Below are 16,122 nucleotides of genomic sequence, written 5' to 3'. Positions count from 1 at the left end.
CTTTTTTTTACATTCCAATTATTATAAATTTCCATGCACTCAGTTCACAGATGCATCTCTCATTTTTCGATATTCAAAATGAATATTTTCTTCAGCCTCGCATACCTATAAGCATGGTAATAATACAGAAGCTTTTCTGCTTGGGTAAGTTGAAAAACAATGTTAATTAAAAAAATTTCCAAGAAGTGTAATTGTACCTTGTATAAAACACTTAATAAAGTCAAGATATGGTAAATGGATAAATGTTCAAAAGCCGGACAATTTAATTTACGCATCGTTTTGCATCAACTCTTGGTGTCTGAAAATTATGCCATCTTTTCATTCTGATGCAAAACCTGCTTATTAGATATAGTTTTTCATTAGTAATTATTGACAGATGACTTCATGATCACATGAGAGGTAATATATTAATATGTAATGATTGCGAGTATTTTAATCTACATTTGTATATTCGTAGATCATATCTGACTGTTAATTTGGGAAAGATTATAAAAGCATTAGCTTGGACTAAAATGAACACTGTATTTTTTTCATAGCTATTTGCTGTCGTCAAGACCAGACAATGAATTGCGTAATCGTTCCTACATTTGTTTAAATTTTCAATTATTCCAATAATGTTTTGATACAATAAATTGCTTCAGTGAAAAAGTTTGAAAAATATCGTGAACTAGGAGAATTGATTTTATAGTACATTAATATAATTTATATTCTCCTAGGAAGTAGTTTTGAGGGCATGAATAGTAAATCACGTTTACTATTCAGTTTAGTTTAATTGATTAACGACGTTTTTGAAGCTACACCAGAAATATTTTGGGAATTACTCGTATACATCAATTATTTTGGAATTTCTAGACCCCCAAATTAGTTATATGAAAATGTAAGAGAAAATTGACCCTTACCTGTCCTTCTGGGAACTTCTAAATCAAAAGAGTTGAGGTATTACGACAAGAATTAGTCCACATAAATATCGAGATCCTTAATCCAATAATAGTTGAGCATTCTGTATTTTGTCATTTTTTTATTTTCTGGGCAAGGACACAAGCGCAGATTTACAAAGATTATTTATATATTTCATTTCAAGTGCAATAATTCTAATATTCTGATTTCTTAACATGACATACAATCATTTTTCGTTTCGTTCTTACTCACATTTCACCAACAAACTTAAACTTACTTCTGTTTCTGTGGGATCATGGGTATTTTCCTAATGTCACCAAAACGTATGTGCGTGCGTTACGTCATATTAAGCAGCGTTCACATGAGGCCAACTATTGAGCGAAATAGAAGGCAACGTCTACCTCAGGAACACCCGGTAACCTCAATAGAAAATGGCTGTCTCATCGGGACAACTATTTGCCTCTATCCCTTTGCGGTCACGTGATCTTTTTCTGATCTTCCTGAAGTAGGCGTGACCTTCTACTGCGTGCAATAGTTGTCTTCGTGTGAACTCTGTTTTATTGTTAAGCCCAGGAATTCGAACAAATTGTGTGAAGAAGTTTGATCCATGCTAGTGGATTTATGTCTATTAGGCATACAAATACAACATATTTATAGAGGGATCAAGTCTCAACTTCTGTTCGTTCGACATCGAAGTCCAGAATTTAAGACAAGCTACTGTGGATTTGAAGGGGAAAAAATTAGGATCCTACTTTATTCATTCATAAGAGATCTTAGTTGAAGAATATTTCTTTTGATTGAACTGAAGCACGATAAGAAAGGGTTATTGGAAACAACACCTACAGAAAGCATTGGTGAAGCAGTAACGAAGTCAAAATTTTCCTAGGCGCCATTATTTTTTATTTAATTAAGTGATATGGATGGTAAGTTGCTAAATTATATATTTCTTGGATTTACATGACAGATACGATTAAAATTTAGTTTTCGTTTTTTCTCCTGCGAAACAATTTACAGTTATTTACTCCAGACAATTTTAATCGCGAGGTAATTGCGAACAAGTTTTCAATGGAATAAAAACCTATTTTTTTTAAGGTAATTGGTATACTTAATTAAATAATAGTAAGTGGAATTAGATCTTGGAACGTGGTAGCATTCTCTACCGTCAATAAAGTGTATTATTTTCTTTTCTTCAAATTAACAATTTTCACTTTAAAAGCATTTTTACCATGCTCTCTACTTCTATATATTACTTCTCATGTGTGAAAGTTGATTTATAATAATGATTTAAATCCATTTGGCATGAATAAACGAAGTAAATAAGAAAACATATCGCTGATGGATGAATCTGAAAACGGTGATCTTACCTTTTATACTTACTTTTTATATGTATTTAGGGAAAGTGTTATAATCATAAAAAAAATTGGGATCTCCACGCTTTTCAGCTCTCCCCAAATTCGAAACACATTTTTGGCATTATTTCAATCTGTGAGCATGATAGCATAAAAGTTCTTTGGGTTAGAAGTATGGAATTTGATATGATGATTTAAGATCATGAAATTCGGAATCAATTCCATTTAGAGAAATTTTATGTCTAGATGTTCGAATATAAGGGAACTCTATAATTGCAAAGCTTAAATCAACCTTTATTAAATTTTGAACCAAATCTACCAAAGAATTGACTGTCTATTTGTATGTTTTGTATGTAGGTAAACGCATTACTCAAAAACTTAAGTGCTTAGATTTGGATTTAAATTTTAAGTGATGGAATTAATGATGAATTAAATTAAAGAGGTTTGAGGAGCACCACTTTGACTGAAACAAAATTTGTTTTGGTGTTTAATTAGTTTGCGGCATCGAGAGTCAGATAAAAGCTATTCTTTCATATCTTATAGATGAAATATTTTTTTTCATGCATGAAAGAAAAATAAATTGAACAGGGGATTGAACATTCTAGTTAAAATGGATGCTTTATCTACTACTAAACTGATTATTATTTCTTACTCATTTTAAAATATGATTGATACGATATTTATCATGTTTCATAATATTTAGTCATTTCTGTTTTTTATAAAAATTTATTTCTCGACAAAATTGGAAATAAAATAATTATAAATTTCTTTAAATTAAAAGTATTAAATAATTATGATAGCTTATATGCGATATTCCATGAAATGTAAAATATTTTTGCTGATAAACAATAAGAAAAAAAACTTGCATTTTGGGGTAATTGGGAATGGTCATTAAAACAAATTCAAAGGTGATATGCGATATTTTTTCCCATCATTTCAAATATATTCTCTTCAAATTGGTTCCTTATTATGATGAAAATTAAAAACACTTGTTCTCATTTAACCATACCCTTTGTAAAAAATTGGGAAAGTTCCTGCAACTGAAGCTAATTAATAAAAAATAAAATTAATTTAGAAAAATGGCATTGTTTATTGAGCACTAAAGAACATGATTATGTATAAACACACTCACATAAATTATAGGTCTAGTTTCCACCTCATACAATCATTTTAAATTAAGGAATGTAAGAGTGTCTGCAATATTAGCTGCCAATTACTTCATTTCATCTTAACTCCAAAACATTTGCTGTGATGTAAAAATTAGGATCTACTAAAAGGATCGGAGGTAACTGTCTATGATCTTGGCAGCTGCATATCCTTAAAATTTCTTGCGCCAAATTTTTTGATCTTGTTAAAATCAGAGGTGTTTAATATTATCCAACGTCCTTTCAGGATTTTTTGAGTGAAAATTTTGTTCCGAATTTTTTAAGAATGAATAATAGTAAACTATCAATAAGTAAAATATGTAATGTATTAATATTGAACGATACTTTTATATGTTTCAGAAAATATTCATTGATTATTTTTTCTTCTTTACTAGTTAACTAATGGAATATTTTATTTTACTGAAAAAAATGAGTTATTTCATTGCGTGATTATTAATTTAATACAATTATTAACATATCTTTTGGAAGTCATGACTAATTTCGCAATTATGAATTGAGGTCAGATGGAAGATGGCTTGGACCTCCTCTCCAAGCTTCCGTACCATACCAACGGGAAGATATTTGGCTCTAAATCTATGATTTGGCGTATAACAAACACGCATAATCTTAGATGGAATTGGGTTTCGAAACTCGGGCCTATATATTCCGCAATCGGGATCTTAATACTGGATCATCGTAGATCTTAATACTAAACTATCGTAAGAGATTACGGGTTTAGAATTTCCAAATGCTTCGGTATCGTTATTATACTAAAATAAAAATTTCACGACTTTCTTAGAACAGACGGAAAATTTTATTATGCATATCCAAAAGATATTTAAAGTAAGGACTGGATTTTCCGGTGGGGAGGGGGGGGGGAGATTTAATCATAAACCTTTTTAATAAGAAATTAGGAAACTTTCAATATGTTTCCAAAAAAGCCTGCAACAAAATTTAAATTTCCATTGTTAGTCAAATATTTCCTGTAGAATGAATTAAACAACCAGATTGATGTCACAACCTGGTAAACAGGTGTCAAAATGATAGAAAAAAAGAAAGGAAAAAGAAAGGGGGGGGGAACTGAATCTCTTACTAATGATGCGAAACATCGTCTCTTGCGAATGATGAGGCCAATGTTTTCTTCAACGTTTTGTTGAAAACTATCTGAACACTTTGAATTGAAAGGACGTATATAATTTAATAAAGAACAATAATTTGGTACATTATCCCGTTGGAATTTTTTTATGATGAGATAATTTAACGAGGATTTAATCCGGATGAGATAATATGTTATAGTTAATTGGCAACATATTAGATGCATATATTATTTACTATTTCTTTGAAAAGAAACTAAAATTTGTTTAGCTTGTGGATGAATTTTAACGTAATGCTGGAATAAAATTAAGAGTTAGGCAATTTTAATACTCGTAATAAGAATACGAGTGATTAGTCATGAACAGATGGTACCGTAATTAATGAAAAAAAAATTCTGACAACAATGCGCGAAGGTTTGAGGTTTCATAATTTTACCACGTACCAGACCCTTGCTTAAGACAGGACTTTTCTTTTTTTAAAGAATCGATAATTTTTGGTCACACACAATAGACTATGTATTTAAAAAAAACTCGATTGGAGGTTCAAACAAACAGATTTGATTATTTTCTATAAATTTTCATGCTTGAAAAATGTAATTCAAAATAATTTCGGATAATTAACTGGGCTAATTTCACAATCTCAATTTTAATTTTTGTTGCATAAAAATTTTTTGCAGCTGATTACCTGACCATGCAGCTGTAATCATAAAAAGGCGAATTGTTAGTTAACAATTTTTTAAATAAATGAAGTAAGTAAATAAAAAATATCATGTATGTGCCAAGTAAATCTGAATTATATATAAAAGTTAAGCAATCTTTATATTAATGTTTTCAAATTTATACGAATCTGAGCATTGTTTATTATTAAATGAATACAATTCATCTCCCTTTCTTCTTATTTATAGCATACTTTAAAAAAATTCTTTTGTACAATAGCTGATTTCACTTTTATTATTTTGAGTGAAGAGAAACTCTAAAAAATGTTCAAATTGTTTCTGATTAATGGCCTAAGTGCTATGAAGATTTAACATAAAAAAATCTATTTCCGAATAGATGCAGCTTATTAAAATAATTTTTTTAAATTTTATAAAGTTGAATATTTAAATTTTTAACAGGCAATAAAACAGATCAACTGTATAATTTATATTAGAATATTTTAGAATAGAATATTTTGGGCATTTTAGTTGTTTATGTTCTATTTTCTATAAATCATTTTAACTCTTTATTTTTAACTCTTCGTTTAGTTAGTTAAGATTTGTGATTACCGGCATAGTTTATAAGAGAAAAAAATGAAGGTATCTATATTTATTAGGAAATATTTCAAAAACAAAATAGTTTACTAAATGAAAAGTTAAAATTATATTAATAATTTTAATTTATAAAATTAATATTAAAGACTATTAATAGTAGTAATAGTTACAGGAAATTGTGTGTAAGAGTTGACAAGGCGAGCCATTTTAAAACTAAAACAAAAGCTTTAATTTTAAGTCTACATGAGGGGTTGATACATTGAAAATTATTACAAATATTTGTTATATAATCACAGATACAAATTTCCGGTTTATAGCTAATATATGATTATTTACACATGAAAAGGTAAGTTGAAATATTGGTGGATAATCACCGAAATTCGAATCTAAGATTTTACTGATGAGGTTCGAATCCACAGATCCCTACAAACTAAAAAAAAAGTTTAGAATTCAATATTCTTTCTGAATATTGAATTCTAAAAAAACGGAAACGACGAGACGCAAAAAATACATTACAATTATGCTTCTAATATATCGTAACATGACTAGGATATGGTGTAACTTATGTTACTTAGTCACTTCTTACATTTATTAAAATGCAATTATTTTGTAGAATGACAATGAATTCTTCCCCTCTCACTATCGTTTCTTACCTATCATTAAAAAGTTTTATATTTAAAATTTTTAAAAAGCTGATTAAAATTTCGTGTTTTTTTTTATTTTCTTGTATGCGAAGTCTGCAAAGAGAAAGCATTATGATTATCCGATTTTCTCGAGGCTTAAAATCACATTTTAAAAAAATGTGTCTGTCTTTTAGTGTTTCTATCTGTGGGCAAAATAATTCAAAAACGCTTTGAGCTAGATGTGAAATTTGGTATGTGGACGTAACTCCAAATTTCTAGATTTCTAACAAATTTTGAACGAAATCCATATTTCTGTTCTTATTAAGTAAACTTGGTAACTACAAAATTCAGAGATAGGTAGAAAAAAAATTTAGTATACTCAAGTTTGGTATCAAAAATATAGATTCTTGTCAAATTTTAAATCAACTTTATAGATAGTCCATCGACAATCAATCCATGATCGGTACTTTCATATGCATGAGAAAGCAACAACTCATAAATACAATGGCTTAAATCAATGAATTTCATTAATATTATCTTATGTTAATATTATCAATACGTCAGTATTATCTTTTGTCAATCTTATGTCAATATCAATATTTCGTCAATCTTACGTCAGTATTATCTTATCAATACGTCAATATTATCTTTTGTGAATCGTATGTCAGTATCAATCTTTCGTCAATCTTAAGTCAGTATTATCCTATGAATGACAACTCTAGTTTCGTGTCAAATGTTAATTGCAATCGGTAGTCAAAAATGTGTCCAAAATACATATTCGATTTTTTTTTGTACTTGTATATTAACAGCATCCCAGCTATTAAACGCCAAAAATCGCAAGCTAATAAACTTTTTCTTAACTATTGTTCAGCAATGCCATGTGGTTAATAATACACAAGTTCTTTCATAAGAGAATAAATGAGAAAATTTCGGTGAGACTAATTCTTCTGGTTTTTAATGAATCAAAATTATTTTCAACAAAGTATTCATTAAAAGTTATAAAAATTCTTTTTATCTGGAGTTATTTTCAGGTTTATGGTTAGAGAATCGAATTCTAATTACAATTAGATTTAATTATATATATATATATATATATATATATATATATATATATATATATATAAAGTATATAAATTTTAAACATAAACATTTCAGTAGTTAGAATTAATTCCCCCAATAATGAAATAAATCTATTTGACAGCCTCAAATCTATTAAAACGGAATCAAAAACCTATCCTTGTAAAAGAAATTATATGTACTGTCAAAAACGAAACAGTTTATTTCCGTGAAAATAATATATAAAGTGTCAGAGAATAAATATGTCACAACTTTGAAGGATATTAATTTACTCCGATATTAATAACACCTGCGCCAGTAACATTAATGGAAGCTGAATCAATTGCTAAATATTGTCTGGTTTTCCCGCCAACGAATACCTCCACATCAATTTCGTCAATGGAAGAATCTGTCAGCGAGAATCGTTGACAGGTAGGTTGGGAAGTAGTGATGTGTTGCAACCACTAGTGAAACGGAAGGTAGTTTCCATCGTTTCGTCGAGAAGGATTGAAAGGAAAAGTGCTTGGCGAGAAAATTGGAAACTCGAAAACGCGCCAACTTACCTGACCAGAAGTGAGTGACTAGAGAGTACAAAGAGGGAGACGGGCCATTTGGAATTCCGCGACAAATCGAACTCTTTTCCTCAGGTCCTGTGATTATCCAAGGATCAACATGAATGGACACACGAATGGAACAAATGGTGTGATAGGTTAGTTCATCATTATTTCATCATGAGAGTTTTAGATTCTCAGAATTAAGTTGCTTGTCTTTTAAATTTAAAATTTTATTTAATTTTGTAAGTTTTTATATAAAATTCTGTTTCTGTTCCTAAAAAGATATTTCTCTATTTTTTAAAAAATATTTTCATAAATAGTGATATATATGCGAAATTAAGCTTCGTGAACTTAATTTTTTCATGATAAAATAAAGATTTCATTTTTCAAAACATAAAAATATGGATAAAGTGTATTTCTAAATTTAATAACTTATTTTTTTAAAACGAATAAATTTAATTGAAATAAAGTTTGTTCATTAAATTTTTCGTTTATTTTGTGGTACTTCATTTGATTAACCATTTTCAGAAAAATGCAGCAAATATCGTATTATTATTATTATTTAGAAGGAAAATTTTTTAAGGTAAATAATAATAAAGAGTAGCTGCAAAACAAATATTTAGAATGCACATTATATGCATCGAATGATAAAATATTGCATATAATAGCTTATTCTGTCTCATTGAAAAATGATCCGAGTTCCATTATTTTAAAAGAAAATTGCATTTCATAAATTTTTAACAAATTATTAAAGATATGGATTGGGATTTTTTAAAAACATTTTTAATACCTTATTTTTTATATATTCCACAGAATGATAGTTTTTTAATTTTTGCAAATAAAATTAAGGTTCGCAAAACACTTCGTTTTTAGACATTTTTAATATAATGTTTAGAAACTGGCATGCTATCTGAAAATTTTGACAAACGTGTTGAAATAAGTCTGATCGAAAAAAGCAAGTCCAATGATGCATAGAGTATATAAAGGGCTTAGGACTCAACAATTTAGCAATTAGTTACTTCTTGGATGCTACATTCTTAGTAAAAAAAGGATTTTTTTTTTCTTTTTTTTCAAATTTTGAGTAAAAAAAAATTAATAAAAATATTAATGTTTTTATTCAATAATTTCGGATAAATTATTGCATAAAACTTTTTTTAACATTATATTAAAATTAAAATATAAGCTTTTTAATGATATTACATTCATTTTAACAATATTTTTCTTTAATTAAATTCTTTAAAATTATTTACATATATTCAAATAATTTCATAAAACAAGAATTTTTCTTTGCTTTAATTCCGTGCCAATTTTAACGAATTTTTTACTAGAACGTTGTTAGGGCATCATAATTAAAAGTAAATAATAATAAAAAAAGACGGATCAAGCATAAAAAGATATACTACAATGCTTAGGATTCAGCTGGACTTAATATACTAAAGAAAGTTCTTTCTCTTCTTATTTCAAGGATTTTGCTTATTTATTCGATTCTTTGAAATGTTCTTTGTTCCAGCAACAAGTATTATATTCGTATCATTAAATTGCAAACATACTGAAAGAATCAAAAGTACAGTTTTGGAAGTACAAAAAATTGCTATAAATGAAACTAATATTAGAAAATATTCTAAATGTAAAGCAGTGATTAAAATGCTCATTTGAGTAAAATAAATTTAGAATAAAGCCAAACAACAAAATGTAGTCATTTTTGTGAATCTATTGCATAAAAGCAGAATTCTCAGCGATAGCGATTTTTTTTTCAAATACCTACAACTAATTTTTTTTGTCAATTTTACTTGACATAACAACTTCATATTAATCTTTTTGAATATTTAAAATCCATAAAGCTTTATTCAACCATTTAAATTTGTTTATTTTTGAGAAATTTTATCTATAATTAATCATATTAAAGCTTTATACTTTCAAATTACTGTGATTTTATCATCTTGTTTGGTGTAGCACCTTGACTTTTGCGCTATATAAAATTCAAACAAAACCGAAAGAAATCATGCGTTCAGTACACCTACAATTAATTTCTTTGTTAATTTTACTTGACAAAACAATTTCATTTTAATCTTTTTGAATATTTAAAATCCATAAAACTTTATTCACTCATTTAAATTATGTTTATTTTTTCAGATTTTTTTTTTTGTAACTAATCTTACTAAAGCTTTATACTTTCAAACTGCTATGATTTTATCGCCTTGCTTGGCGTAGTAACTTGGCTTTTACGCCATATAAAAATCAAAACCAAACCAAAAGAAATCATGCGTTTACTAGACAGTTCGGAAGTGCCGAAGGAGTTGCAGCTTAAACATTTATAAGAGATTAATCTTTCGACAATTAAATGCCGTCATTTCAGGAATTCAAAAATGTATTCTTTATTTTTCATTATCAATGGGGGTGTTTCTGCGTCCACAACAAGACACCTACTCAACTTGCATTCAATACATAAACTTAGCCTAGATAAAGGAGTGTCTTCGGTCCCGAGTATATGATGAAATGGTTATGGCCCAGTTTTCTTTCCGTTTTCTTCTTCTGGCGGTCAGTAAATTTTAAATGTTTTGAGATGCCCTGGGTATCATCTCGCGGAATCGGGAGCAAATAGAAATTTTCACTTTTCTTCTTTTTCCTTCCCTAGATTCTGAATTGTTACAAACTGGCCAACTGGACCGCGTTGAATGACAGATAAGAAAAGTAGTAAGCACTTCAAACAGGTGGTTCAGTCACATTTATGAACCAGGAAAACTTAATAATATGACTGCAAGACTTTTAACAGAACTTCCGCAGATAATTCACAATAACATAGTTTTTGTAATTTTGCGTGTTTTGTGCCAATTGTTCTAACCTCAGGAAATTTGTCCAATCTCAGCAATATCTCTTTTTATGCATATTCTTCTATATATATAATAAAGGATTTTTAATATTAAAAGTACATATTTTTTGTTTAGAAAATGATGATTTTAAGAATAATTGTATTAGAAAAAATCATTTTAACCTAATAATGACGATCCGGGTGGTTTCGGGCGATAAAAGAATTATCCCGTAGCGGCGAAGAAAGCTATTTCGTTTTTAAAGGGTTAAAGATATTTCATTCGAATGTCTAAAATTAATGAAATCTTGCTTTTAGCAACATATTTCTTTAAAAAATGTTTCTTCTTTATGTAAAAGATGTTTTATTGTTATAGATGTAGGAAAATATTTATTTCAGAATTATCCAAGAATATAAATCCTGATAGGACATATTTAATTATTGTGATGAAAACTAGAAACAATTTTAGATTCTTATCGAAATTAAAATTATTTTTAATGTAACCAGTTTTAATTTTTTTCAACTAACATGCATTTTATTTAGGTGAGAAAAAAATGATAAAATTTCATCTTTTAAATGACTGGTAAATTATATATAAAGTAGTAATTGAATTTTATTACTTTTTTATATGTAATTAACCAGTTATAATTATTTATAGTAGTCTAATTTATTTGTAACAGATTGAATTAAATTAACACTTAATTTACTTTCTTATAAATACAATTGTAGCAAAAGTTTGCAAATCTGTTTCTTAAAGTCTGGCTTTATCAATTTATCATCTTTGATTAAAAAAAAAAAGTTAAAGGATTGTAATCATTTTGTGCTCCATAAGCTTCATTATTTTCAGCCTTTCTTATTGATGTTGATTCCACCATTTTATAAGATCGAAATTTAATGTTCAATAACTAATCATATTAAATGCTTTGGTTTCTAATAAGATAAAACCGTGTATGCTTTTTAGAATTGTAAAATAAAATTAAATATATTTTTTGTTTAATCTCAACATGGACTTTACATACTGAACTATGTTTTTTTAAATACAGTACAGTGTTCCAGACAACCATTTCTTTGTCCCTTGATAGAAGAGTGGTTGTTTTCAAGGTTGTCTAGATGAATTTTTCTTTAAAAATCTATTTCGTGCCAAAATTCTGTCTGAAAAGAACCATTTGCCTTCAGGATGCAATTAAAGTAACTCAAAATGGATATAAGCTTATATGATTGCTTTAGAAAAACAGGCTCGGGGAATTGAATTTCTCAGAAAAAAATTGAAGATTTTTCTTGTCTTTTTTCAGTGAAACAATTTTTTACTAACCGTCTGTGCTGTTGATAAGAATGAAAGAAATAATGAGAAATCTCTTTAGAGAATTTCTATGAAAATCGTCTGACGACGTGTCCCAATATTCGACAAACTTAAATATAAAGTAAAAGATGAATGATAATTCCTTTTAGTTTAGTATTTAAAGCGATGAGCTCGTTTAGGTTTTAGACAATTTTTTTATGTACATACACTTTTAACGATGATTTTTTTAATGCCACAAAATTCTTTTTAGTAACATTCTAAAAACAAATAAAGATCTAGAATTAAACAATTTGCAGGAAAGAAATCAGAAAGGTTTTTAAAAATTAAAAGCAGGAAATCATAGTATACAAATGAATTTGGCCTCAAAACCTCACTTAGGACAGCATTCATTGGCCGCCAAATATTCTTTTTTTTTGTCAAGGTTAAGAAAAGAGCACTGAATGTATTTGAAAAAAAAGAAACAATCATTGGTTTTTCTGATCAAGGATTTTTAATGACATGCTTTTCAAGAATCTTGAAAAGAACTGCTTGGTATGGCATTCTATTTTTCATTGTAGAAAGGATTACAAGAGGGGATTATCAGAATGGTTAAATACTTAGAACATATCTAAACAGAGAGTGTAAAGGTTAAAATAAGCATCGTGGCTGGGGTTAGATATATTTAGTGAAATCTGTTCAACTGATATTTATTTCTGAAATTCTTATTTAATTTTGCCAAAAAAAAATAATCTAAATTCTTGTTTAATAAGATGATGGATATAGGTAAATAAAAGGATAAAACAGAACTGCATAGAGTAAGTTTTATTGATTTAAATGCGAATGTCAATATGGAAATATTGTTTTATCCTTGAACAGAATAAACAAAGAAAAAGAAAATTTATTTTAATATCTTTTACGTGCCTTTCATATTAACTCAACAAAAAAGGAATACAACTTTTCTAGTAAATATCACCTCAAGCAGGAAACATCGATCCATATTGACAAATTGATTTATATATTTTTTTAAACGAATGCAGGTTATTTAAATGCAAATGCTAGACGCTTTTCATTTAATTCTCTAATTCATTATAAATAATCAGTGTCATTCTATTAAGAAATGGCAAAAAAGTTCTTTTTTAAAGACTGATTGTTATTTAAGTTATTTTTATGAGATATTTGCGAACCGGATTTTCAGGCTGTTTAGGGCTGTTAGTCTGAAGGAGGGTTGCAAGCATGTCTATTAAAATTTTTTACTAGCTTAGTAGTCCAAATAAAATTGAAACAAGCACACATTTTTAATTGTAAAATTTTAGGACTACAATAAGTGAACACATTGAATTATTAAAATCCTTAATTATAAATAATTACCTTCTATATTATATTAAAAAAATAAAATTTTCGGGAAATGATTGTACTATATTCCATTTGATAGTTCTGTAAATTAAAAAAAAATGTTATATCTGAATTTTATTATAAAAAATTAATTTTATATTTGAATTTTATTATTTCTTTTATAGCTTGTCTTAAAAATTTAATGTTTTTATTTTTATGTAAAAAACATTTATAGTACTTAGAAATGATGGTTAATATTTCAAGAATTTTATAAATTCACTTTTTTCCGTGTTATATATTTTAAAAATTTAATTAAAAGCATATACTTTCAAAAGTAACAAAAATAAAAAAAAATAGCTGAAATAATTCATTAATAAGCTAATGTGAAAGTAAATTGGCCAGTTATTAAAGAAAGGATTCTTAATGTGCTTTCATTAGAACTTCATTATTAAATTCGTCACTGGTAGCAAATAACATTAAATCTTCATGGGCTTGATATAATGATTATTATTTTAAAGGTTAAAAGGGACATTAAATACTGTGTACCGTGAAATGGAAACAATTTCTTTTTCCTTTTAAAATATCGCCACTCTTTAATGTCAAGAATATAAATAATCTAAGTAGAAAATAATTATTCCAAATAAGAATATTTTGGGTTCATTCCAACAGGATACAGTTAAAGAATTCAAAAAATTAAAACTCATAACTTCTCCTAGATGTTTCTACATAGGTTTAGAAGAATACTGATGTATGTACAAATTACGCGTGCGTCAATGAGCATAATTTAAAGATAATTTTATGCCAAAATCCAGAAAAAAAATATTAATATGTCTAGGACAATGATGTAAGAGCAACTGCTTTGTATTATATAACTTATTTAGATTCATAATACAAGTGCCCTTCAGCAAGTAGCTGTACGTGAAAAGCATGCGGAGTTCATATTCAGTTGATTTCATTAACAAGATGATGGCATTTTGAACAATAAAGATAGAAGAACAGAATAACTTAAATAAAGAAAACTCTTCATTGGATTATTTAAATTGAAATGCGTCTAGACAAAGAAGAATCCTATTTATAATAATTAAAACATTTCTATAACTGAAAATATCAATGCTGTGTGTGATTTTAAGAATGAAAACGATTAAAAATGCGCAGTATTTGGAAACAATTAAGAAATTATAACGTAATTTATTCAAAATCATTTCAGTGTTGCGCTGTTAAAGGAATTCACAAATATACATATAAGTTCAATTTTAGAGCCCTTTATTTCTTTTAGCTTTCATATTTCCATAATCTGAGAAAGAATCATTATTAAATAAGTTAAAATATAATTATATTTGATAGTCTGATTCTAAAATTGCATCCTGAAAAAAAAACATCATGATAAATTTCAGAAATAAGTTTCAAATTACACAAATGCGAGTGTAATTTTATTATTCTTAGTCAATTTCCATAATTCAAAAATGATTCTTTGATGTTCAAATTTCTGTACATTTGAGAAAATTGTATGCATGTATTTAGATCAATTGCATGGAAATTTGACAAGAAATTTCACTACTATAAAACTAATAAAATTTTAGTTGATCAACAATAAAAAGAGCCAAATATATATATATTTTTTTCGAATTGATTTGAATTTCAAAAATAATCTTCATCCTAAAGTGAAATTCAAGTACACAGCAATTTTTACATGAGTGACGTTTATTTTTAATTTAAAAAAGAATGTTCTATTACAAAATTACGTATACTTGGTTTTGAAACCTTAATCTTTCAAAATATTATAATAGAATTGTACTGATGAAGTGTTATAAATTTTTATTTTTATTAGCTCATTATGTCAGTTGGAATCCATTGTATATAGGATGGCAATGGACGTTTTTTTGTGCGTCTAAGGTTGTTAAGAGTCATGGTTATTTTCATTTGTCAAACACTATTATTTTCTCGAGTTATTTCCTCAGAAAGGAAAAGGAAAAATCCATAGGAAATAAAAATCTATCAATTTCTCTGAGACGTTTCGAAAATGTTCTCCTCTTTGCTGTTTTCAGTATTTGCTGTGATGCTATATCATTGCTGATTAGATAAAAAGCTGAGACTGCTCAACTAATTATCTAAATTTTCTAATATCATTATAGTTTGCCATTGATGCATGGGAGCTATGGACAAAAAATATTTTGTTTGTAATTAATTTATTCTTATCTTATAGCATTTGTAATTAAATTTATTATTTTTATTATTTATGATATCTGAAGGGTACAAAATCTCATTAAAAGTGTTATTAGTAATTAAATAAGATTCCGCCCTTAATTGTAAGTTTTTCACAAACTTGCAATAAATAGTGAAAAACAAATATAAGATATTGTTGGTCTTTTAAAATATAGTGAAAAGCATGATTTAGAACCGAGTTCTAATCTCACTAAATGTTTATTAAAAATTTTCAAAAAAAATTTTAGTTTTTTTTTCTTATACTTTTAGTTTAAAATTTCTCAACTGGCCTCAGTTACTAAAGGAATCCAAAGAGGATTTACGAAGATGTTTTTTTTTTCCCATTAATACTTTTATTTTCAATATTCCTTGAATGATACTTTGATATTTATTCTTTGATATTTTTTGTGCTTAAAGTTTAAAGTTCAAGATCAAAAATTTAATATAATATAATACTTCAAGTTAACCCTTTAAAGGGCCATTTTTTTCTAGTCATTATGTTAAAATATTTTTAGGCTTGAAATTAGAATAAGGA

At 27.3% G+C, this 16,122-nt stretch overlaps 1 protein-coding gene across 2 annotated transcripts in view; it reads left to right on the top strand.

The window, feature by feature from the left end:
- Positions 1 to 7,967: 7,967 nt before the first annotated feature.
- Positions 7,968 to 16,122, top strand: part of LOC129963179 (acetoacetyl-CoA synthetase-like) — a 62,997-nt gene continuing 54,842 nt past the window's right edge. For both annotated transcript variants that reach the window (XM_056077332.1, XM_056077331.1), the window contains exon 1: positions 7,968 to 8,123. In XM_056077332.1, coding sequence (XP_055933307.1) covers positions 8,087 to 8,123 — 37 coding nt within the window. In that variant the 5' untranslated portion in view covers positions 7,968 to 8,086. The remainder of the gene's footprint in view (positions 8,124 to 16,122) is intronic.

Source organism: Argiope bruennichi, chromosome 3 (assembly GCF_947563725.1).
Source record: "Argiope bruennichi chromosome 3, qqArgBrue1.1, whole genome shotgun sequence".
Lineage (NCBI taxonomy): Eukaryota > Metazoa > Arthropoda > Arachnida > Araneae > Araneidae > Argiope > Argiope bruennichi.
Note: the sequence above shows the minus strand (reverse complement) of the source record. Positions and strands in the feature narration are given on the sequence as shown.